At 53.9% G+C, this 25,470-nt stretch overlaps 1 protein-coding gene across 5 annotated transcripts in view; it reads left to right on the top strand.

The window, feature by feature from the left end:
• Arhgap22 (Rho GTPase activating protein 22) overlaps positions 1–25,470 on the top strand; it is a 207,331-nt gene that overhangs the window by 177,085 nt on the left and 4,776 nt on the right. For 4 of the 5 annotated variants that reach the window (XM_045137705.1, XM_004658038.2, XM_012948667.2 and 1 more), the window contains 5 exons: positions 14,789–14,996; positions 19,400–19,532; positions 20,324–20,397; positions 21,176–21,297; positions 23,161–24,049. In XM_045137705.1, the coding sequence (XP_044993640.1) occupies positions 14,789–14,996; positions 19,400–19,532; positions 20,324–20,397; positions 21,176–21,297; positions 23,161–24,049 (1,426 nt within the window). Of the gene's footprint in view, positions 1–14,788; positions 14,997–19,399; positions 19,533–20,323; positions 20,398–21,175; positions 21,298–23,160; positions 24,050–25,470 lie in introns of those variants that run through there. The other variant, XM_045137706.1, reaches the window with a different exon arrangement.

Genomic DNA, 25,470 nt, shown 5'->3' with positions numbered 1-25,470 from the left:
AGCCCATGGCTCTGTCTGGACACGTTTGGGTCTGGGGCGAGTGGGTAAGCCAGGGAAGCTGCTGAGAAGGCAGCTGGTTTAGGGTGCAAGGGTGGCATCAGATGGTATCTGATTCTGCCGGATCAAGCGCCCCCATGGGATGGAGTTACTGGGGCAGTGACCCAAGGTGGGTCAGGCTGTCAGGTCTGTGGCAGGAGTCAGGACTGGTTCGGTGGTCCCTAACTAGGAGTGTCCTGATTACCCAGCAGGCACATTCTACTACCTTTTCGGGGGGGGGGGCAGCGCAAGAGGTTCACCTGGGGAAGGTGTCCCCTGCCCACGTTGACTGTTTTGATAGGGAGAGACATTGACATCCAGACAGCAGTGTACAGGCATCATCTGGCCCAGCCTGGCTAATACATCACCCTCACAGGCCTTGCATACTTTTCCTCAGCCCCCAGGAGCCAACTCTATAGACCTTAAGTTCCTCAGACACCCTTGGTGTGGGAGGGAAGGAAGAGGAAACAAATGCAGTTCCCTGAGGCCACAAGGTGACACCTCATATGAAGATAGCTTTAGACAGCCAGGGGAACCATCATTTGTGGGAATGGCATCTGTGGATGGAAGCCCTGGAGGCATGATCAGATTCCCACTGAAAGGTCAATAGACCCAGGCCAGGTGAACCAAAGTGTAGCTTGGATTCCCTAGTGAACCTCTTTCCCCCAGTACTGGTTGTTCCATGTCCTAGCCCCGCTGGGGGACTCAAGCCACCGGGCTTCTCAGATCACTTGAGCCTGTTTCTGGTGTCTCCGCATTCTGGTGGGCCCTGAGGACCCACGCAACAGGTAAAGATGTTTCCACAGGTCTAGGACCCTACCTAGTCTCAGAGAGGGTAGGTTTGGCCTCCCTTGGGTATAGGAACTGTTTCATGGCACTCTTGGGCCATCTTCCCTGCAGCCCTCAAGGCCACTTGCCTACAAGAGCCCCAGGAGCCTGTGAGCTGGGATCCCTAAGATAGAGGGAACACGATGCGGCCATCACCCCTAGGGTCAGCAGACACAGGAAGCTGAGGCTGTCTGCCAGGAAAGCCAAGGTGACCTGTCCACCCTGAATCTGTTACTTTCTCATTGCCAGGACAAAATAACTGGCCAGAAGACCTGGAGCAGTTCTGATGGAAGGACAGTCATTGTTTCTGCTCACTGTTTCCAGGGGAAGTGTCCATCATGAGTGAGAAAACATGGCAGGAACAGGCAGTGGTGTCACATTGTCACATCAGCATGAATGCTGAATGCCAGGCCAGCTTTCTCCTTTTTATACAGTCCAGGAGCTCAGCCCATGGGATGGTGCTGCCCACAGTTAGGGAAGGTCCTCCCGCCTCTACTAATCTAACCTAGAAAATCCCTGATACCCATGACCAGAGATTTTTTTTTTCCATGGTGATTGTAAGTCTTGTGAAGTTGATAGCCAATGATTAACTATCACACCTTCCTTCCCCAGCCCCTTAGCTGCCCTTAATCCCCTTCCCTTTCTCCCACTGCAGGGGTGAGAAATGCAGGCCTGTTGGCCAGCCTGGCTTCAGCAAGTTCTGCATAGAGCCGGGGTCTCTTGCACACACAGCTGAGGGATGCCCATCCAGGTGAAAAGAGCTCACTTGCTCATGGGAGAGGATCACCTCAAACTGTCAGCTCCCCAGCCTCAAAGGGCAATTACACAATTCCCTCTGGGCCCCCGGCAACTGGAACCCAGAGCCGAAACAGCATTCAAGGTGACACAGGTGTTGGCAGGGCCTGGGTGTCCCCTGGTGCACGGTGTGGCAGGCCCCGTCAGAACCTCTGGGCTGGTGGCAGCTGCAGAACTCTAATCAACGTGGAGATTCCTTAGAGGTCTGGTAGGTGTCACTCAATGTCCCGTGATGGGGAGGGAGACTGAAGCCTGAAGAGAAAGTAAGTTAACGTGAGAGGCTGCCTGCCTGTCTGAAAGGGTCTCGCTCACAGCAAGTCGGTGACCCGAGCCCTTATACCCTTCTCACCATGGACAGGGCATTCAGAGCCAGTGGGTACCCAGGCTGTGGACTGCTCTCTGCTCTTCCCTGCTATGTATTGACCCAAACTCTGAGCAAAGTAAGAAGCTGAACACACCCAAATCAACACATGCTCAGGACCTAGACCAGGAGCCTCACCACTCACCACCCCAGGGCACACGCCAGCAGGCACAAAAAAAAAAAAAAAAAAAAAAGTGCTGAGTAATCTAGACAAATCTTATAGTATTTTCCCATATGGAAAACAAATGCAAAGAATTCAAGGATGGTGTGTTCTTCTTGTTGCCCTAACACTTTGCCTCCCATTTAGTGTGAACCAATGTGGTTTTTATTTATTTATTTATTTATTTTTTTCCCCCGCAGTAGGGTCTCACTCTAGCTCAGGCTGACCTGGAATTCACTATGTAGTCTCAGGGTGGCCTAGAACTCATAGTGACCCTCCTGCCTCTGCCTCCCGATTGAGTGCTGGGATTAAAGGCATGCACCACTGCTCCCAGCCTGGTTTTTTAATTAAAAAAAAAAGTTGTTTTTCTTTTTTCTCCAAGATAGGGTATCACTCTAGCCCAGGCTGACCTGTAATTCACTATGTGATCTCAGGGTGGCCTGGAATTCACTATGATCCTCTCACTGCCTCTCAAGTGCTGGGATTAAAGGTATGTGCCACCATATCCAGCTTGTTTTAATATTTTTGTTTTTTAGTCAAGCCCAGCAGACTGGCCTTGTTTTTTTTTTAATGGGGGAGAGGGAGAGGGGAAATTGGTGCATCAGTCCTCCAGCCACTGTAACTGAGCTTCAGATGTGTGCAACCCCTGTGTGCACGTGCAACCTTTTGCATGCATCACCTTGTACATCTGGCTTATGTGGGATCTGGGGAGTTGAACAGGGGTCCTTAGGCTTCGCAGACAAGTGCCTTAACTGCTAAGCCATCTCTCCAGCCCATGTTTTAATATTTTTATGATTTATTTGCAAGAAAAAAGAAAGAGGGGAGGGGAAGAAAGAGAATGGGTACACCAGGACCTCCTGCTACTGCAAACAAATTCCAGATGTATGCACCACTTTGTGTGTCTGGCTTGTACTGGGGAAATGAACCCAGGTAGTCAGGTTTTACAAAGTGCCTTTAGCTGCTGAGCCATCTCTCCAGCCCCCAATGTGGTTTTTAAGTGTGTGTATGTGTGTGTATGTATATATATATATATAGTTATTTTATTTCTTTGAGAGAGAAAGAGAGATAAAGGGCACATCATCTCCTCCTGCCACTACCAATGAACTCCAGATGTATGGGCCACTTTGGGCAAATAGCTCTATGTGGGTACTGGGGAATTGAGCCCAGGCTGGCAGCCTTTCAAAGCAATCATGTTAAACTGCTGAGACATCTTTCCTGACTGGGTTATCCTTTCTAGGTGTTGAGTTCAGTAGTCAGGGTGAGGTCCTTGGCAGGCCTGGGGCTCCCCTGAGAGCCCTAGGGGAAGGAGAACATGCTCCTTGCCTCTTCCTTCTGCCCTTATCCTCTCAGTTAATCTTCCCTTTGCTTTCTTCCCAGAAGGACCCAGGGTTTCCCCAAGCACCCCAGATGCAGATGGTCAGAGATACCTACCTAGCCCCTTGTGGAGGAGGTGATGTGACAGGTCTCAGGGACACTGGAGATCATTAATCAGCACACCACATCAAGATGGACAGATCACATTTAAGCAGGATGTGTGAGTGGGGTAAGGGTCAGGTAACTGAGGCATGCTCAGCTTTCTTCATTTAACATACAGATTTTTTTTTTGCATTTTTAAAAAAAAATTATTATATTTATTGAAGGAAATACAGATCCAAGGAAAGATAAACCACATGGCTAGAGATCCCACCTGCCTGGGAAACCATGGGGGGGGGGTAAAAAAAAGAGAGGTGGCACACACCTTTAATCCTGGCACACAGGCGGCAGAGGTAGGAGGATCGTGTGAGTTCAAGGCTACCCTGAGACTACATAGTGAATTCCAGGTCAGCCTGGGCTAGAGCGAGACCCTACCTGGAAAAAAACCAAGCAAACAAACAAAAAAGAGAGAGAAAGAAAGTTCAAAGACCTCCTGCCATGTGGCGAGCTGGAAAGGGTAAAGGAGCCCATGTGGAGAGTAAGAGCTAGGAGGCCCTTTCCTCTGCTCAACCTGGCCGGGCTCAGGCTCAGCCTAGGAGGGAAAACTTACCCACAGCTGGAAGTCCCCAAGTGGTCAGATTTGCATTAATTTGTGTCCTTAAAAATACTGCAGTGGAGGGCTGGAGAGCCGGCTTAGTGCTTAAGGCACTTGCCTGGGAAGCCTAAGGACTCACGTTCTACCCTGCAGATCCCAGTAAGCCAGATGCCCAGTGACACAAGCGCGCAAGGTCGCTTATGTGTACACTCGTCTGGAAGTCTGTTGCAGTGGCTGGAGGCCCTGATACGCCGAATTTCTCTGTCTCTCACTCTCGCTCTTTCACATTAAAAGAAAAAAAAAAAAAAGGTCAGTCTGTTAGGCTTGCCTAAAAAAAAAAAATTAAGTACTGCAATGGAATATTCATCTTGGTTCCCGCGGCTTATGGAAGCTCATTTAGTTTCCCTGTGGTGCGTCGTCCCAAGGCCAGGCCCTGTTAAATATGAGTTGCAGGAAGAGTTACCCTGCTCTGCAAACAATGCAGAAGAGCGCTGCAATCCAGGGCTCCATGTAGAATTCCGCAGCCCCCTTGGGACCCTTCTTAATTGGTGACATGCCAGCTTTCCTTCCGTCCATGTACCTCCTGGGTGACTCAGCGTGCCCATCCAGGCCTCACCTTCTCCATCCTCTTCTGGGGCCTCATACTTCGAAGTGGAAAATTGTAGATTTAGAAACCCTCCTCATCATCCCCTCACCCCCTCTTTCTTCACTTACGTGTTGTGTGACCTCTAGCAGATCGCTCAACCTTTCTGAGCCTCAGCCACCTCTGCTGTAAAATGGGAGCGTTCATGGTTCTCTGGGCTGCTCAAGTTGATAAGGTCAAGTCCAATCCATGGCCCTTAGGCAGAGCAGAGACATGAAAATCCCAGAGCTCGCAGCCTAGGCTTAACACCTCGATGGTCCGGTGACTCAAGCCCAGTTGCCCAATCTTCCCAGGTCGCGCTTGCACTACCTGGAACTCCTGCCTCCCGGGGCGGGGGGCGGGCAAGGCTGCGTGGGTGCTTGCTCCCCCAAAGTGGGTTCTGGGTTTTAAGGACGCAGTGACCGCGTGGGGAGCTGCAGCGTGCACGGGACTCGGAGAAAGGCAAACGGGGGGGGTGGTGGTGAGGTGGGTGGGGTGGGGAGGGAGGGGTCGACGGTGCAGACCCGGAGCTCGTGCCTGGGCCGGCGCGCCTGCCCGGCAGGAAGAAGGCATCTCCGGCACTCGGCGGATCCCGTCCGCCCGCGCCCCGGGGCTCCAGCCTGGGGCGGCGCTGGCCGGCCGGGAGGCAGGCGGGCTGGGCGGGCGGCGGGCAAGACGCTACCTGCGCGCGTGCCGGACATTCCTGCAGCCGCCGCCGCGCCCGGCGCGCCATGGGCCTGATGCCGGCCGCGCGGGCCTTCTCCGGGTGCCGCTGCCGCCTGCCCGCCTGCTGCGCGCCCGCCGCACCAGGTAAAGGGCGGGGAGCCCTTCCCCCACGAGTCTTGGGCTTGCGGGGATTCGGCCGGGCTGGGGGTGGGGGACGACACGGTTCCCGAGGGTGTGCGCACGGTCGACGGGAAGAGGCTGGGGCCCGGGGTGCCCTCTCCTGTCTCCTGCCGGGAGGAGTGGGGCTTGCTGGTGGAGAGACAGGGAAACTGAGACCGGGGCATGGGAAAGAACAGTCCTTCCCATCCCCCTCACTACTGAGGGTACCAAGGAGGAGGCGGGTTCGAGACTGACTCCAAGACTCCCGAAAGCCATCACCCAGAGGAGGGAATGTGCCCTGGATCCTGGGTGGCCCTGACAGTTCGCCCCCCCCCCCCCGCACCCCCATGACCTTAGCGTATGGCCATTCTCCATAGTGGGGTGCGCGGGGGTAAATTCTGGAAGGGTTTTCCTCTCATTCTGTCTGGAACCTAAGCAGGGTCTGCAAGATGGACAGGGCGGGTGGGTGGACAGACGGACGGAGGGTGACAGGTGTGTGGGGCTGGAGAGCAGGAACAGCTGCGGACTTAGCAGAAGTTTGTGAGAACCGCTGGAGAGTTTTGACATTATTTCCTGTCTCTCGTCTGTGCTTTGGACTGGGGCCTCTTCTTTGCTGGAAAAAGCCAAAGGCAGGCAGAATGGCCAAGCTGACCTGCTGTTTCAGCTCTGGGACCAGCTCCAAGGGAATCCCGGCAGCCTCCCTTTCCTGCTGGGGCCTGGGGCAGGGCCCAGAGCTGGGCAAAACTTTCCCTCCCTTCCCCCCTCCGGGGGACAGCTCTTATGGCTCAGACATGTGTGCCGTGGACACTCACCCACCAAGTGGCAGAGGTTGAAGGCTGTGTCCAAAGTCACCCAGGATGATATGAGAGAGAGAGAGAGAGAGATCTGAGTCAGCTGGAAGCAAAGTCTCGTGGCCTCTTCCTGCCTGGAGTTTTCCTGGGAGTCCTCCCTGGAGGCTGGCCTAGCTCTGCCAGGGAGCAGCTGTCAGGGCAGAACCCACTCTGGGCCCACTGCAGGCTCACTGGGAGAAGAGGCACCGCTGCCAGCCTCTACTCAGGTGGCAGAGTGGGCACTTTGTGAAACACGTGACTCTGGGACCTCGAGGAATCACGTCCTGGCTGAATTTCTATTACGGCAAACTTATTGGAACTGGTTGCTGGCAAGGTTCCCCTCTGAGATGTGCCAGGAAGGCTGAGGAAGTTCAGCAGGTGAGCCAGGCGCTCTTCAGGGTCTGGGGAGGGTGACCACCTGAAAGCTAAGCCGTGGTAGGGTAGGGACAGTCTCCTGGAGTGTGGTGATAGATATGGGCATTCTGGGGTGTCTGTGTTCCTGGGTGGACAGTAACTTAAGAGGTAGGGTGCTGAACACTCACCCTCACACAAAGCTTCCACTTTCTTTGGATTTTTGACAAATGAAACCCACAGACCAGAGGATTAAGTCGAGAAAGGTTTCATTATACAGATTATAGAGTTTAAGAGACAGGACCAAGACAGAGCTCCTGTCCAAGAGAGGCAAGAGTGGGGTTCCCGGGAATGGGAGAGAGCCCACCTAGAGACTCATGTTGGGGTCTTTAGGGAAGCAGAGGTAGTTCGGAAAGATAAGACACTTAGGACATTTCTGAGCTTCAAGGACGTCTTTAGGCCAAAAAAGATAAGGGTGAAAAATCAGAATCTGTGTTACAGGCTTGAGGACAATCCTCACTTACACTTTGGGGGAGGTGATCTGTTACCCCCTAAACTGCCTCAATGGGTCTGTCTTGGGCCTCAAGGCAGCCTGTTAAAAGAAAGGCATCCCATTACGAGTCGGACGCGCTACCTACTGTGCTAACCAGGCCCTTAGCGGTATCCCGTTATTTAGGTGGAGAGACTGAGGTCCTGGAGAGGGGCCCCTGCACTCCTCACACACCCAGAACTCCTGTCCTTGAACATCACCTTCACGCCTATGTCCCAGCCCCATGTCAGGCTCCAAGCTTAGCACTGGAGGGTCTCTGGAGTCCTGGGGGATAAGCGCGGTCAGTGTACACCGTGACTGTGGGTTTCTTCTCCAGCCACACTACTTGACCTCCACCCCAACTCTACGAGTCCTCCACGGTTTCCTCGCCTGCCCCCCCCCCCAATCCACATACTTGAGTCAGTTCCCATGTGACCTCCCTGAAACGTCCCGCCTTCAGAAGTGCCCGGCTCTCTGACCTTCCCTCCGCTGGTTCCCCCACCCTATTTAGGGCTGGGGAAAATGGTTAGGGAGGCTCAGGAGACTGGGAGCGGACAGCCTGGCTGGTTCAGGGTCTGCACCTAGGGGTGGTGGAGGCGAGCAGAGTGGTGCTTGTCCCGCTACCAGGTTGGCACAAGGCAGGCAGCGCGGCCACCTCAGTGAGATCATGCTCCGTGCCCCCCCCCCTCCCCGCACGCAGCTCTGAGGCTCTTTAAAGTAGGGTAGCCCATCCCTGCCCCCCCCTTTATCCTCTTCCACCTTCAGGTTTTCAGTTACCAGCCAACTGCAGTCTGAAAATACTAAGTAGAAAATTCCAGAAATAAACAACTCATAAGGGTTTTTTTTTTTTTTTTTTTTAATGTTTTTTCAAGGTAGGCTCTCCCTCTAGCCCAGGCTGACCTGAAATTCACTCTGTAGTCTCAGCGTGGCCTCGAACTAACAGCCATCCTCCTACCACTGCCTCCCGAGTGCTGGGATTAAAGGCGTGCACCAGCATGCCCGGCTTCATGAGTTTTTATATTTATTTATTTTATTGACAACTTCCATGATTCATGGTAATTCCCTCCCTTCCCCCACTTTCCCCTTTGAAACTCCATTCTCCATCAGATCCCCTCCCCCTCTCAATCAGTGTCTTATTTTGATGTCATGATCTTTTCCTCCTACTATGATGGTCTTGCCTAGGTAGTGTCAGGCACTGTGAGGTCATGGATATCCAGGCTGTTTTGTGTCTGGAGGGGCACGTTGTAAGGAGTCCTACCCTTCCTTTGGCTCTTACATTCTTTCCGCCACCTCTTCCACAATGAACCCTGAGCCTTGGAAGGTGTGATAGAGATATTGCAGTGCTGAGCACTCCTCTGTCACTTCTCAGCACCATGATGCCTTCTGTGTCATCCCATGGTCACTGCCATCTGGAAAGAGAAGCTTCTCTCTAATGGAAGTAACTATTAATCCTAAAATCTGGGCTGCTGAGGGACACATCAATCCAAGACAGGCAAACCTGTACACTGTCATCATGAAGACCGAGAATCCTATTGAGGGGCTCATACGTGACATGATGAACTTAAAATTCCTCTCAAATAGATAAGGCTCTCAATAGATATTGACCCTCATCTTCTTTGCCAGACTTCTTCCACTTAAACTTCTGCCTTTTTTTTTCCTTTCAGTTTTGTTGAGGTAGGGTTTCATTCTTCCACAAGTTTTTTTTTTTTTTTTTTTCTTTCGTGGTAGGGTCTCACTCTAGCCCAGGCTGACCTGGAATTCACTATGGAGTCCCAGGGTGGCCTCGAACTCATGGCGATCCTCCTACCTCTGCCTCCCTAGTGCTGGGATTAAAGGAGTGCGCCACCACGCCCGGCTTCCATAAATTTTTAAAACATGTACCTTTGCAAGGGTTATAATGAAACGTCATACCTTCCTGGCACTGAATAATTTTTCTTGACATATATATGTCACCCACTCTTCACATCAGTTGTCACGGTATCAGATGCAAGTGTTCACATAAACCCTGTTTTATCCAATAATGGCCCCAAAGCACAGGTCTTAGTGCTGCTGGTTACTTGGATATTCGACTCCTTCAGTGAAAACACGAGAGTGTGAGAAGTTTCGCTGAGAGGATGATGGGGCAGGGAGAGGGCGCATTCACGTACTGTTTATTCCAGAATGCTCTGTTAGAATAGTTGTTTTGTCACTTATTGTTAATCCCACGGTGCCTAATTTATGACTTAACCTTAGTCATAGTCCTATGTAGATGGAACCACTGGGGGTTAGTGTGCTGTCTGGTTTTGGGCACCTTCTGTGAGTCTTGGCTCACTTGTCCTGTGGACAGCGGGGGTCTGTTGTACTTAAAACAGAACCCAGGCACAAGTGCAGTGACAGACAGATGGCAGGTGTCCTGGGGACAGGGCACAGAGAGCGGCAAGGCCTGGCTGGAGCCGGGGCGGGGTGGTGGGGAGACATGTGTGGGGGGTTACTCAAGTTCTGTGGGTCTGTGGGGAGAACGCGGAATCCTTTGCCTTGGTGTATCTCTTCCCGATTGGCCTGCAGTCGTGAGGAGCCAAGGTTAAGTGCAGCGACTTGGGACAGGAGACAGCCCTGGGTGATGTGTCCGTCCTCGGCACTGCTCCGTCCCTGCGGTGGCTCTGAAGAAACGGGTGTCCTCGCATGGCTGCAATGGGGGGGGTCGGGACTGGGAGGGAAATACAGAACTACTGTGTGCCTGTCAGGACGAGGTGGCTCCATGAAGACAAGCGTCACCCACGCGGGGAGCGAGCAGAGCTGCATGCAGAGGTCCGCGTGCGAGGTGGCGAGGAAGGCAGGTGTGACGCAGGCTAGCCCCTCACCTTGGAGAGACTCTCTCTCTGCTCATGGGCACGTCCTCTGTACGTGCTCTGCCGGCTCACTTGTAGCACCAGCAGGTGCCTTTGGTCACCACAGATGCCCGAGGTCCTTGGGAGAAGTCTGTACACAGGATCTTAGAACAGAAGAGATGTGGGCACAGCAGAAAGCGGTAAGGAGTGCCTGCCGGGAACTGTAGAGGGGACACAAATGTGTGTCACAGGGCGCAGGTAAGCCCTGATCTCTCTACCGCTCTTGCCTCTGGGAACTTGGGCCACCATGAGTATGGAATCCAGGAGACACTGGAGCGCTGCTGTGCAGCTTAGTGGCGGAGGGCTTGTCTAATATGCGCGCACAAGGCCTGAGTTCTACCCCAGCACCACGGAACAAAGAAAAGAGTGAGAGAACGGGACAAAGAAATGGGCAAACAGGTATATCTGAACTCTCTTGATTTTTAAATAACTGAAAAATGTTTCTAGCAGGATAGGAGAGAAAATACACTCGAGGTCCCCCGGGTGACCGAGTCCCTGAGTGGGAGTGGGAGAAGCAGGGGACTCTGCCCTGGGACCATCACTGGCACCAAAGGCTACAACATTATTACAAGTGGCCCAGGGCCTCCTGGACGAGTCTGCTTCTAACGGCCTGGGCAGGCAGCGTGTCCCTATGCTCCAGCGTCTGAACCCTTCCCCCATAGTCAAGGAAGGCTGAGCTTGCCCACCAACCCAGAGGCGACAGCTTTTCCTCAATGTCAGTATTGCCCTTTCTGCTGTGTGGCCTAGGAACTCCATGCTTGGGATCTGCTGTGGAGAAGAGAAGCAAGGCTGGGGGGGGGGTGCCTTTGAAGGTGGGGGGCTCTCCATGGCAGTGTGGAAGGCTGGGAGGCAGCAGTAGCAGCAAGGCCTGGACAGTCATTGCGCTCAGGGCCACACGGAATGGGCGGAACCTGGGCCCTGCACGCGGGGGTGAGCAGGGGTAAAGTTGTAACTTGGGCCTCGGTTTGTTCTCTGGACAGTCAGGGTTATGTTGATAATAGTGGTAGTCTCGGGGTCTCCCATATGGGTAGGATTTGATGTCGGATGTGAGTTTGGTGCTCAGAAGAGCACCTTGCATATTCCATGGTAATCTGGCAACTTCAACAGACCTCCTCGTGTGTGTGTGTGTGTGTGTGTGTGTGTGTGTGTGTGTGTGCACGTACAGTCCACATACACGTGGAACTTAAAAGCAGACACACCTTTCCCGGAGCATTCGTGGCATCTAATCATAAGGGTGCTTTCCCAGAAGGGAGGAACCTTCCTTTCTTACTTCTGCACTCGGTCTTGAGGCCACACAGGGTAATGGGCAGCGTTTGCTGGGTTCTGCTGTGTGCCAGACATCATGGTAGGGACTGATGTCTGTCTGTCTGTCTCTCGTGCTAGGATGGAAGCTGGGTCCCATACATGCTAGGCAAGCACTTTGCCACAGCCCAGGGACAGGTGTGTCTCATTTCTAAATAGCCTTGGACTAGGGAGTGAAGTAGGCTGCCGGAGGGCAGGTTGAACTCCCTCACCTGGCTGGCTCACCATCCAGGTCCTTCAAAGTTACAGACTTCACAATGGAGCTCTGGCATCATGCCCCTGGCACACCCTGAAAGCCACCCTGTGGGTATGAACAATACCAGGCATTGCAAACATCAGACCTCCTGAGCCTTAGGGCTGGGGGAGTGTTTCTCCTGCTGCTCAGCCATGAGATAGAGAACTTTACAGATGCATCTTCACTCCTTCCTCTTTGTCTGGGCTGCCAGAAATCTCGTAGTCCAGTTACATATTTAGTTACCATAGTTGTTCTTAGCTGGAAGTTCTTAAACCTTTTTCGTCTCTCCCTCTGTTCTTCTGGTCCTCGACTGCTCTCTTGTCCTGTATTAATGGCACACACCGTTAATCCCAGCACTCAGAAAGAAAAGGTGGGAGGATCACTGTGAGTTCAAGGCCAACCTGGGATTACAGAGTGAGTTCTAGATGAGCCTGGGTTGGAGCAAGACCAAATCCTGCCTTGAAAAAAAAAATAACAAAAAAAAGAAGCTATAGGTCTTATCTTTCTGAGATATGTGTGTGTGTGTTTTCTAAATTTAAAAAAAAAATTACTTATTTAAGAGAGATAGGCAGAGAGAAAGAGAGAACAGGCATGCCTGGGCCTCCAGCCACTGCAAAAGAACTCCAGATACATGTGCCACCTTGTGCATCTGACTCACGTGGGTCCTGGAGAATTGGACCTGAGTCCTTAGGTCATCTCTCCAGCCCTCCAAATGTTTTTGAAGGATAGCATCTTGGAAGGCCTACATGTCATACAAGTGCTGTTCGGTGACTGATTAAAGGGGACACAACTGCATTAGCATGTTAGGTTCAGACCCAGCAATGCTAGCACCCCGGAAGCAGCTGTGTCCTAGCGTTAGCATCACATGAACGTAGCCACGCCGTCCGTGCTGTGTTTCTCATTGATTTTGCTTATGGTTATGGATTTTGCTTTTAAAATTTTGAGAGTTTTCATAAAATCTACCTTAACATAATTGAGGGTCTTAGCCCTTTTGAAAGTTCAGTGGTGTGACACGCATTCATTCACATGGCTGTGTGGCCAATCCCCACCCTCCGTCTCCAGAATCCTTGTCATCTCATAAAACGGAAGCCGTGTCTGTTAAACAGTAACTCACCACTGCCCCGCCCGGCCCCTGGCAACCACTGTTCAGCTTTCTGCCTCTGTGAATGTGACTGAGGCGGGACCTTCATGTAAGTGGAACCACATTGTGTTTTTCCTTTTGCTTGAAGGCTTCCAGATTCATCCACGTTGGGGCAAATGTTAGAATTTCCTGATCTTAGGAGGCATGTGTACCCCACATTTGGTGTAGCCATTCATCCATTAACAGACACCCAAGTTGCCGTACCTTTAGCTACTGTTAGTAACTCTGCTGTATGCATAGGCATGCACATTCCACTTTGATACCCTACTTTCAGTGCTTTGGGGTACCCACTCGGAAGTGGAATTGCTGGCACGCATGGCAGTGATTCAGCTCCCTGGAGGAACAATCCAGCCGCAGCCCCTCTAGCTCCAACCAGCTTCTACATAGGGCTCTGTTCTTTACCCTTACCAGCTCTTGTGTGTGTGTGTGGGGGGGGGGGGTTGGAGGCCAGAGATCAAAGTTGGGTGCCTCCCTTTGTTGCTCTCCAACTTATTTGAGACAGGGTCCCTTGCTGGACCCAAAGCTCAGTGATTCAGCTAGACTAGCTAGCCAGCAAGCCCCAGGGATGCCTGTTCTCTCCCCCATCCAACACTGAGATTATAGACATGCCCCCATGTCCTGCTTTTAAAAGCGGATACTGCGGATCTCAATAGGTCCTCATGTTTGTACCACAAACACCCAGTGAGCCATCTTCCAGCCCAGGCGGATTTGTTGTTGATTTGAATTTCCCTTCTTTTACCTTCCTTCCTCTCCCCTTTCCCCCTCTTCCCTCCCATCTTTTTCAGTTCTGGAATTATGCTAGGTATGCACCTCCCCCACTGAGCCATTTCTCTCCTTTTAAACCATTTTTTAAATATTTATTTATTTGTGAGAGAGAGAGAGAGAGAGAGAGAATGGGTTCACCAGAGCCTCCAGCCACTGCAAATCAACTCCAGATGCATTTGCCGCCACCTTGTGCATCTGGCTTTACATGGGTACTGGGTTATGTATCAAACCTGGGTCCTTTGGCTTTTCACGCAAGGGCCTTAACCACTAAGCCACTAGCCTCCTCCCCCCCGCCACCACCACTTAAAATATTTTTAGCCGGGTGTGGTGGCACACATTCAGGAGGCACAGGTCGGAGGATCACCATGAGTTCAAGGGCACCCTGAGACTACATAGTGAATTCCAGGTCAGCCTAGGCTAGAGTGAGATCCTACCTCAACAACAACAACAACAACAAAAAGCCAAACACACACACACACACGCATGTTTATCTTGAGTCTTGGTATGCCCGGCCCTCCTGCCACTGCAAATGAACTCCAGACACATCTGCCACTTTGTACACCCGAACTTATGTGCGCACTGGGGAATTGAACCTGGACCATCAGGCTTGCAAGCAAGTACCTTTAACAGTTGAGCCATCTCTCCAGCCTGCTTTTCTTTTGACTGTAACATCCTGAGTGAGGCTGTGAGATGGTCTCATTGTAGTTTGGCTTAGTGATGTCGAGTTAGCTGTTATTTTCCAGATTACTGTGTCCCCTCTCTTGCCCTGTGAGCTGCCTCTAGCCTTCTCTTTGCAGTACCCCATGTCCTAAGCCCCCGAGATGCCTGCTTGTTCTGTCCATGGGCACGACATGGTTTCCCAATGTTTTCCCATTTGGAGTGACCGCCAAGCCCATCAATACAATGCAAATACATGCTCCCCGCTTGTTCCTGTCTTAGACCAGCACCACAGACCGGGCCAGGCTGTGTGTCCACTGCTCCTTGGGCTCTGTAGCTCTGGCCAGCCTCATGGGTGCGTCTCTGTGTCTAGTGTGTCTCCTCTGGAAGAGGGATCCTCCTCTCCCCTCACAGCGCCTCCTGCCCAGTGCTGAGCTGTGTGGCAGAAGGGGTGAGCATCCTCTCTCTGTGCCCAGGGATCTTTGGTCAACGCCTGGAGGACACCGTACACCATGAGCGCAAGTATGGCCCCCGTCTGGCGCCGCTGCTGGTGGAGCAGTGCGTGGACTTCATCCGGGAGCGAGGGCTCACCGAGGAAGGACTCTTCCGCATGCCCGGCCAGGCCAACCTCGTGAGGGATCTGCAGGACTCCTTCGACTGTGGCGAGAAGCCCCTGTTTGACAGGTGAGCTCTGAGGGGCTCATTTTGCCAGGTCGCCTGTGGGCAGGGGCGGGTGGGCTGGTTGCCCATGTGGAACACACATGCTCAGCCAGGACTGCCCAACAGGCAGGCGACAGTGGGCACCATCACTGCGGCTCCTTGGTCTCCCCAGTGGGTCCTGCCTGCCACAAGCAAGGCCTCAATGCAGTGTCTTCCTCGGCTGCACCCTGGCTGATGGGAGAGGGGCTGGGCTAGCCCAGGGCTGGGATCGAGGCTTGTGGCAGCATGTCTCTCTCCTGTGCTTCCTGGTGGCAGGATGGCGTAGCAGCTGAGTCCCACCCGCGCTCAGGTGCTGGGACAGGACGCCAGTCTCCTTTGCCTGCCCTGGGTGTGGACCCATCCCTGGGGTTTGCCCAGAGCTACATGGAGAAAACTATTCACTGCTTAGGAGCTGAGAATGGGGCTCACCCCCCCTCCCCGTCTTCTTTCTGACAGCATCCCACCCGCTATGGGACAGTTTCGCATAACATGTTCTGTCATCAAGCTGTCAAACCAAGCCAGGTCTCTGTGGGGCTTCCCCTTCTCATACTTGCCCTCAGACCTGGGCCCCTTCTGCCACGACCTTCCCTGGTCTCCTAGGGTACATTGCCCGGATCCCTGCCGCTTCTGCCCAGACCCACGGCCACAGCCGGCCCTTGCCAGCTCCTTTTAGTTTTGGTAACCACTTCTCCCCAGGGGAGGACTCGGGAGTTTCTTTACCCCGGAGCCTTGTGGTCAGCTTGAGGTCCATTGTGAACCTCTGCCAGCCAGAGTGCTGCTTGGAGAGAGCCTGGGCACGGTGCGGGTTTCTAGAGTGAGCAGGCTTTTAGAAGCTCCCCAGGATCGGATAAAATGGCTCTTGTGTGGTGGAAGGATTTCTGCAAACAGATCACATGTTGCATCTGCCCTGTTCAAACTCCCCTGGGGTTTTGTGGCGTGGCGGCTTGCCTGCTGAGTCTTACCCCGAAGTGTCATCAGCTTGGCATGCCTCCTGTTCCAAGGTGAGGTACCAGCTGGGCTCAGCTCCTGTCTTTGAGCCTGACCCTACAGTCACAGGCCTCAGCAGTGTGGTCGGGCCTTCGCGGCACACAGGCTGACTCCCCCATCCTGGCATTTCTTCTCTTCCTCCACGTGGGCTTCTCAGTACCCTCCTTGCCTATCACGATCCATGCTGGGCCCGGGTCCCTCTCTCTTTCTCTCTCTTTTAAGTTTTTTTAAAAGCTTATTCATTTATTAGAGAGAGAGAGAGAACAGGCACACCGGTGCCTCTACCACTGCAAGTGAACTCCAGCCACGTGTGCCACAGTGTGCATCTGGCTTATGTAGGACCTGGAGAATTGGGGCCTTAGGCTTCTCAGCAAGCGCCTTAACCGCTAAGCCATCTCTCCAGCCTTGGTTCCCCTCTCTTTAGAAACGCCTCCTGTGGGTAGCAGTCACCGTCTCATTGCCGGGACCAAACACTGGGCTGAAAGCAACATCTGCAAAGAAAGGGTTTATCTCAGTGTCTGGTCTCAAGGGGGAAGGTTCGCCATGGCAGAGAAGGCATGGCAGAGCAGAGGCTGGGCATCGCGCCTCGTCACGGTAGCCGGAGGTCATAGCAAAAGTGTTCAAGCCAAACCTCCAGGTCCACCCCCGGTGGCATGCCTCCTTCAGCAAGGCTCTGCTCCCTCCCCAAAAGCTTTATAGCTGAGTATGAGGTAAATCACAAACACTGGAGACCATGGGACGTTTCACATTCAGACCACCGCACCGGCTATGGGGACATTTCACACTCAGACTACCACGTGGGGTTGCTGAGACATGGAGGAATAGCAGCTTCCATGGATCTGTAATTGTGCCCATCACTCGGAGCTCACGGGGTCCCTGGGGCTCTGCTCTCCTCCACTCACAGAGGGTCTCCAAGACTCTTGTCCCCCGCCCCATTCACAGGGGCTTCCCAAGGGTCCTCTTTCCCATCTGGCTCACAGGGTGGCGCACCCTCTCCCAGGTGGTAGCCTACCTACAGGTGTTAGTCACTTCTAGCCTTGGCTCTCGAGCACAGAGCTCCTCCTTACCCCCTTACTCAGCTCTGTAGGAACCTCTCCTCCAGGGTGGGGAAAGGGGGCTAAGAACCCAGCAGAAGTTGTGGGGCTAGGAAATGGGAGCCAGTGAGCCAGGCAGGCCGGAGGAGAGAGCCGTGTTCTGGGTGGACGCAGCTGCTGGCATGGGCTTGGAAAACGAAGAGGGGACAGGGAGCTGCGGGTGGAGGCATTGGCGGACTCTGCCCCTCCTCTGAGCCCGTCAGCAGCCCTTGAGACTCAGGTTGATGGTGAGAACCCGGTGGGCGAGCCCTGGATTCACAGTGGTGTGGGGAGGGGAATTCAGGGCAAAGGATTTGGACAAGGCCTGGAACTGAGTCTTAAAGGAATAGGCCACCAGTCAGCAGAGATGGAGGTCAGAGGAAAGACTGCAAGACCGTAGGGGTGTGGGGAAGGGAAGTGGGCAGTACAACTGAGTCACAGGGCCACATCGAACACTAAAGCAGTCTGTGGAGTGGAGGGGCTTAGAACCGAGTGCTTCCGTCGGGGTGCCTGCCCACAGGCACACGTGACATTTTGCTCTGGCTGTAAATGTCCTTCTGCAGGACACACTTGGTGGCCATCCCTGTCTCCTGTCCCTTCACTCCCACTACCCCGGGTTCCCACTCAGGCAGCCGCTGCCACAGAAATCAAGGACCCCAGTGGGGAAGGGCCCTGGGCCCTGGATGGAAAAAGTAACCCAGGTGGCATAGCTGGCTGGAGAGAGGAGGATGGGCAAGGGGGTTACTGGCTCCACATGTATGGGTTTGGAATACAGGTGGCCATATGGAACCCCAGAATTGCAAACGTCACAGCTGAAATGGTCCCCGGTGCTTCATGAGGCCAGCATGGGACTCAGCTAGGACCAAGTGACACCTCATTGGCACAGCTGTGGTCTGATGGCCCCAGGCCCATCTTTCCTGTGAGGCGCTTTAAGCTGGGTTGTTTAAAGCCAGCTTTTTAGGAAGCAGATGAACCTACGAATGGCTCGGCATGGCTTCTAAGGTTTGCTTAGAGGAGAGGCTAGCTGTGGGCCCTTAACCACCCTGCAGAGCTCAAGCCAAGGTAGGGAGAGCGAGAGAGAGACTGCTCTTCCCATCCATCCGGCTTCAGGCTGGACAACTTGGAGCCAGTAGTCATGTAGAGACCGAGCCATGCAGTGGACACTGAGAACCCTAGCGATGGAGTGATGAGTTGAAGTCACGGAGTGATGAGTTGAAGTCACGGAGCAAAGGACTACACAGCCCGAGTGGCTGGTGCCCAAATGCCTGCTCTCCTCAGGGAGATTGGTGCCCTGATGGGGCATGCCTGGGAGCTGAGCAAGCTCAGGTTTCATGTGAGTCGGCCCACATCCCAGGTGATCCCCCCCGCAAGCAGCTGCCGGGGTGAGGCCACCACACCCTGCAGAGCGGCCGCCTTTCTCTGCCCTGGGCTGGACCACGCGACATTAAACCAGCCTCTGAATAGGTGTCAGGCTTGACGAGTGGACCCTGCCTGGAGCTCTTGGTCCCTCAGACACCCTCCTCACCCCACTGCGGCACTGCCCCCTGTCTCCAGGCTGCCTGGACCAAGCTGTTTTTTAGTTTTTGTTTATTTATTTATTTTTATCTATTCTTCAATTGATGGGTATTTACTTATTATATACGTATACATACATATGTATGTATGTGTATATATATATGTGTGTGTGTATATATATATATATGGAGAGAGAGAGAGAGAGAGAAAGAAAGAATGGGCATGCCAGGGCCTTCATCCACTGCAAACAAACTCCAGACACATGCGCCCCCTTGTTAACATGGGTCCTGGGGAATCGAGGCTCGAACGGGGTCCTTAAGCTTCACAAGCAAGCACTTAACCGCTTAGCTGTCACTCCAGCCCTTATTGTTTTTTTATTAACAACTTCCATAATTGTAAACAATATCCCATGGTAATGCTCTCTCTCCCTCTGGATATCCAGGCTATTTTGTGTCTGGAGGAGCATGTTGTATAATTTGTGTCTATTTTTATTTATTTATTTGAGAGCAACAGACAGAGAGAGAAAGAGGGCAGGGAGAGGGAGACAGAGAGAGAGAGGAAGAGAGAATGGGCACGCCAGGGCCTCCAGCCACTGCGAAAGAACTCCAGACGTGTGCACCCCCCCTTGTGCATCTGGCTAACGTGGGTCCTGGGGAATCGAGCCTCGAACCTGGGTCCTTAGGCTTCACAGGCAAGCGCTTAACCACTAAGCCATCTGTCCAGCCAACCCCATCCTGGGTTTTTCCCATGTAAAGTGTGTACTTACAACTGCCAGAGTCTTAGGCCTCACTCAATCCCTCTCCCACCCCTCAGCACAACGGATGTGCACACGGTGGCCTCTCTGCTGAAGCTGTACCTGCGGGAGCTCCCCGAGCCGGTGATCCCCTTCGCCAGGTACGAAGACTTCCTCAGCTGCGCCCAGCTACTCACCAAGGACGAGGGGGAGGTCAGTGCCTCCCGGGACCCCTGGTGTGTGTGAGCTGGGGGTTGGGGGTGGGGGTGTGCTGGTGGGCCAGTGGGTATGTGAGTCAGGAATCAAACTCTCTGATTTGCCGGGTGTGGTGGTGCACGTCTTTTAATCCCTGATCCTTGTGAGTTCAAGACTCCATAGTGAATTCCAGGTCAGCCTGGGCTATGGCGAGATCCTACCTTGGAAAACTAGAACAAAACAAAACTTTTGATTTCTCAGTGGCCCATGGATTTCAGCCAGCGTGTGCAGCGTGGGGGAGGGGAGGGTGGCAGTGCCCTGCTGTCTGTAGGGCTGTCTGTGTGTGCATGCCACAGGGTCTGGGACAGTTCCTTTCTGAACAGGCCCCTAGTGAGTACAGGGTGCCCAGCTCTGGCCACCTCACAGTGGGTTCTCCTGTCCCACCACCTTCTCCCATGCCTGGCTCAGAGGTCAGAACCAAGGAGCCTGACTGCAGCAGGAACCCACTGCCTGCCTTCCCTGTGGCTGGGTGGGAGATGAGAGCTGCTGGCTGCCAAGTGTTTGTGCCCTGTTAAGTGAGCTGAGACATTCCTCCGTGCCTTGGCAGAGCCTCACCCCTCACCCTAGCTCCCAGAATGGAACTCAACCTCCTCAGGAGGTCACAGTCTGGCCTGGCCACTCCTTGGAGGTAGTCACGGGGGCTGGCCCCACCTCCTTTCTCCTTTCCTTCCTTCCTTCCTTCCTTCCCCCAGTCAGAGAAGGGCCTCACGGGGCTGATGTTTGAAATTCTTTTCCCCTTCCTTCCAAAGGGGACTCTGGAGTTGGCTAAACAAGTGAGCATCCTTCCTCAGGCCAATTACAACCTGCTCAGATATATTTGCAAGTAAGTGGCATATAGAACGGGGCTGTCTTGGCCTGTTCTGGCTCTGGGTTCATTCTGTCCACTCAAGAGACCCTGCCCTTTACAGAGGGGTCTGGTCGTTTGCAGTCCCAGTTAGACTTCCAAGTGTTGGCGAAGCAGGGAATGTGAGAGAAATGGAAGGAGCTACGGTCCCCTAGGTGATGAGCCGTTCAAGCAGCCCCCGAGTGGATCATTCTGGAAGGGACCAATGCTCTGCCCTGTGGGCACCTCCTGCCATCTTTTCCCCACCCCCAGGTGTCTGTCCCTTAATCACAACCCTTCATGTGCCCGCATTCTAGGCACAAGCCTGTAGGGGTGGCTGTCACCCAGCCCTATGCTGTGAAAGTCTGGGCTTCTAGGACATCTGCCCCACTGTAGGCTGTGGAGCCCAGAAGTCCTTCACTCCGAGGATGATGAGCCCCCTTAACCCTTGGCCCTCTTAGATCTTGTGAAGTTCTGCCGTGCTCCAAGCCCCAAAGATGTAGTTGACTCTGCCCAGCAATTGTAGAATCATTAGGAAACCCAACAGTGTGCACGGGGTGAAGTGGGGTCTAAGGATCTAGGGGTGGGACTATTGGGGAGCTGGGGGAGGTGGGACTTTTGTAGGGACTGGGTGGGTGTGGAGGGAGGCGGCTTTGTGTGGATATGGCCGTTTGGGGCTGCGGTGGACTCGGGGGAGGTGGGGGAGGCGGGGTGTGGTGGGTCCAGGCAGCCCAGCAGCACTCGTTGCCTTGCCATCTGTTTCCTGCCACCTTTGCAGGTTTCTGGACGAAGTTCAGGCCCACTCACATGTGAACAAGATGAGCGTGCAGAACCTCGCAACCGTTTTTGGCCCTAACATCCTTCGGCCCCAGGTAGAGGATCCAGTAACCATCATGGAAGGTAAAGTGGAGGCCGCTTGGCAACACAAGGAGCTGCTGGGTCCCTGTATGTGTTCAGAGTCACTCCAGCCCAGAGCCAGGCTAGGAAGAGGGTAGATCAGGTGGCATGCATCCATTTCTGGATGGAGAAGCACCCCTCTCTCCTTCCCTTCCTTCCTTTTGAGTTTCACCCACAGAAATAGGAAAGGGAGCTTTTTCTTCCTTTTTTTGTTTGTTTTTGTTTTTGGAGGTAGGGTCTCACTGTATCACGGGCTGACCTGGAATTCACTATGTACTCTCGGGGTGGCCTCGAACTTTATCACAGAAGACAGTCTACCTGGGGTTTGCAAAACTCTGACATCCAGGAACCTAGGGTAATTATTGGATCACCAAAGTAAAGCGGAATAGCTGTGTGGGCTCAAGAGCAAGGACTCTGACCTCTCGTGCTTCCCAGCTTGCTCCTTGTCCACGCTAACCACTGGCCATTCCAATTGCACCCAGTGACCAACTGCTAAAAGCTCCATTATTGCCGGCCCTATGGTGGCGCACGCCTTTAACCCCAGCACTCAGGAGGCAGAGGTAGGAGGATCTCTGTAAGTTCAAGGCCGCCCCGAGACTACATAGTGAATTCCAGGTCAGCCTTGGTTAGAGTGAGACTGTACCTTGAAAGAAAAAAAAAAGTAATATGGTGAGTTTGAGGTGAATCACTTGACCTCAGGAATTTCAGGCCAGCTTGGACAACATGATGTGACATGGTTTCGAAGAGAGAGAAGAGGCAGGAATAAAAGCAGCCACAGGAGCTCCTCTCAGTATGCTTCTGCTTGGCACTTTATCTGTGCCACTTAATGTCAGTCCTCACACCCGGCCTGTGTGTGATAATTACCCGTATTTCCCAGATGGGGAAACTGAGGCCAAGAGAAGTGATATGATTCATGAGTCAGACTCACAAATGTCCAGACACAGGCTGGTGTAGAAATGAGAGCCTGCATGCTATCATAGGCCCTTGGAAAGACTATATGCCCCACAGTGAGAGAGAGAGAGAGAGGGAACCAGTAAGCCCCCAGCCAGCCAGTGGGGACTCCCGAGGTTGTGCTTCAGGGTGAGGGTGCTGGCCCTGACTTGGACACCAGCAGGAGCCCCACGGCCTGCTCTGGGTGGACCCAGTTTTCTGACAGGGATGGCTTTCTGAGATTCCCCTGGATCCCTGGGTGCCTTCAGCGGCAAGTCTATCCGGAGCCTCAACCTTCCTCATCATTGGTGAACCTTCCATCTCCAGTTTTTGGTTGTGGGTTCAAATAGATACCGTGGGCCTCTGTACATGTCTGCCTTTGCTGCTAACCCCCACACCACCATTGAGCCCCAGAATTCAAGGGCTGCCTCAGGAAGCTTGGTCTGGAAAAGGGTGATTGTGTCCATGGGATTGTGCAAGGGGTACTTGTGCCTGTGTGTGTATGTGGTTATGCACGTACGCTCGTTCACACACATAAGAAGCCTTTCTTCTCTGTCCCCAAAGTTCTGTGTCCCCAAAGGCTAGTTTGGCACAGCCATCAGTGTCAGCACAGGAGGGAGATGCGGGGGGTGGTGGTGGCAGATCTTCCAGGTTCTGGTTTCCAGTTCCTTCACCATCTAGAACCTCAAAGCCCTAATGGGCATCATGCCTGCATGGCACCTAGTTTGGGTGCTATGGCCAACGAAGGGACTATGTGAGCATGTGCTTTCTGTCTGTGCCCAGTCCTGGGGTGGTATGGCATTCCTTTTCTGCAGACGCAGGCAAAGATGCCCGCAGGAACTGTCACCCTGCGTCTAGGCTGCAGCTCCCTCTCGGGTCATCAGAGTGGTAGGCAGAGCCATTCCCAGCAAGCCTCTCTCCCTTCCTTCCCGACAGGTACTTCTTTGGTCCAGCACTTGATGACTGTCCTCATCCGCAAACACAGCCAGCTCTTCGTCACAACCTCACTGGAAGGACCTGCCTCCCCACGTGGCACCCCACAGTGCATGGTGGGGTGGAGCTCTGAGGAGGTCACCAGGGACCAGGTGCAGGGCGAGCCTGGTAGCCCTAGCGTACCCACACTCAGGACCTCGTCTCTAGATGGGCCAGCCACGGCAGTACCCTCTAGAACTTCTCCTCCAGGCTTGAGCAGCCAGGGTGGCCCTGTGGCCACCAGCCCTGGGAAGAGGGTGCATACCCTACCCGGTTGGAAGTCTTCCTTCCGGCAGCCAGGGTCCCGGTCAGGGAGTCCTAAAGTGGGCAGCTCATCACTAGAAGTACCCATCATTTCTTCTGGTGGAAACTGGCTTATGAACGGGCTGTCTTCCTTGCGTGGCCATCGCCGGACCTCATCGGGGGACCGGTTCAAGGATGCGGGCTCACCGCAGAGACTTTCCACCTATGACAACGTGCCTCCATCCAGCCTCTTTCCCAGCACTGCCAGCGTGGCCAGCACAGCGTGGTCCGTGGCCTCATCGTCCCGCGAGGCCTCTGTGAGCAGCTGCACTGCCTGCCGGGCCAGTGACGCCTCTGCCTGCAGCTCTCTACATACTGAGTGGGCTCTTGAGCCCTCCCCTCTCCCCAGCAGCAGTGAGGACCACAGGTCCCCAGACCTAGGCCACAGCCTGGATGAAGCAGGGGTGGCCAGCGGCAGCAGTGAGCCCAATGACCCAGGAAGCCCCACCCAGGCCCATGCCCATCGCTGCCAGGCTCTCCAGGGCCAGGTGGCCCAGCTCAGGGCACAGCTGTCCCTGCAGAGGACTGAGTATGAGAGGAGTCTAAAAAGGTAAATGGTAGAGACTCTCCCAGCCTTCAGAGAAGGCTCCAAGGAGCTGGGCATGGTGGTGCATGCCCAGCTTAAGGAAGGACTTATTTTGATCACAGTTTCTGAAGGTTCAGTCCGTGGCGCTTGGCTCCACTCTTTTGGGAACATCATGAGAGTGTGTGGTGGAGGCTCTAAAGAGGTTCTTAGCCAGCTGTGCTGGCACATACCTTTAATCTCAGCACCGGGGAGGCAGAGGTAGGAGGATCGCTGTGAGTTTTAGTACAGCTTGAGACTACATAGTGAATTCCAGGTCAGCCTGGGCTACAGTGAGACCCTACCTTGGGGTGTAAAAAAAAAAAAAAAAAAAAAAACAAAAACTAAAAAACAAAAAAGCCCACTATCAACAAAAAAACAAAGCTCCTAGGGGTGCAGCTGGGAGTAGCCCCCAATTTTCCTGGCAGAATGTCCCCAGGACATTTAGGATTAAGAGGGGCTGGGAAAGCCCCAGAGCCAGCTGCCTCAGGTGCTGTCAGGGCTCTGCAGGTGTTCCCTGAAGGCACGAGGGACTGACTGAAAATGTCAGCCCTGCCTGCAGTCACCATGTAGTCCTCAACCAGGCATGAGGCAGCTCCCTCCTACAAGGCAGGCCCCCGATTTCTACCGGCTCTGTGGTCCATGTGCCATGCATGCCCGCGCCGGGCTGGTCGGAGGGGAACTCCTTCCTGATCATGCCAAGCCCGGATCCTCCTCAATGCTGTCACAGGAGATGCATTGCGCCCTCTCCCCTCCCCACAGATGACGGGCTCATGGCCGTGAGGAGTGAGCACCTACTCTATAGAAAGATGCCTGAAGCTCAAGAAGCGGATTCTTACAGCTGAGGCCACTGTAGCCTACGCCGGGGAGCCAGGCCAGGGGCCCCCATCAGCATCTCAGGCCCGTCAGCCCTTTGCCCAGACCCTGCAGCTGACTGACCTGTGAGCCTTGGCCTCACAACCCAGCGGGCCTGTGGCAGGGTCCAAGGTCTACACTTCTCCTCTGTAGCATGCCATAGAAGGCTTCCGGCTTCTCTGGCAGAGTCTGGGACCTCCACAGGGAGCAGGGAGGGGCAGTGCCTGGTGCCTTGACTCTGCCAGAAGCAAGCCTCGGGCTCCACAGAGCCAGGCATGCATCAGGTGCCATGCTTGCAGCAGGAGGAGATGGGAGCATTTGAGGCCTGAGGCCCTGGCCAGTGATTGGCACAGCCTGACCTGGACTTGTAGGGTCAATAGTATAGAAAACATGGGGAAGATGCCGGGTATAAAACGGGAAGGCTATCTGGGGAAGCCCTGTTGCGAAGTCAATGAGGTGTCCCTCTAGGGATGCAGTGGCAATGGGGGAAGTTGCTGAGGGGCAGAGCCCTGGGTGGCTCTGTCATCTGAGGATGGCCCAGAGGGGACTGACCA

Source organism: Jaculus jaculus, chromosome 18 (genome assembly GCF_020740685.1).
Source record: "Jaculus jaculus isolate mJacJac1 chromosome 18, mJacJac1.mat.Y.cur, whole genome shotgun sequence".
Taxonomy (NCBI): Eukaryota; Metazoa; Chordata; class Mammalia; order Rodentia; family Dipodidae; genus Jaculus; species Jaculus jaculus.
Note: the sequence above shows the minus strand (reverse complement) of the source record. Positions and strands in the feature narration are given on the sequence as shown.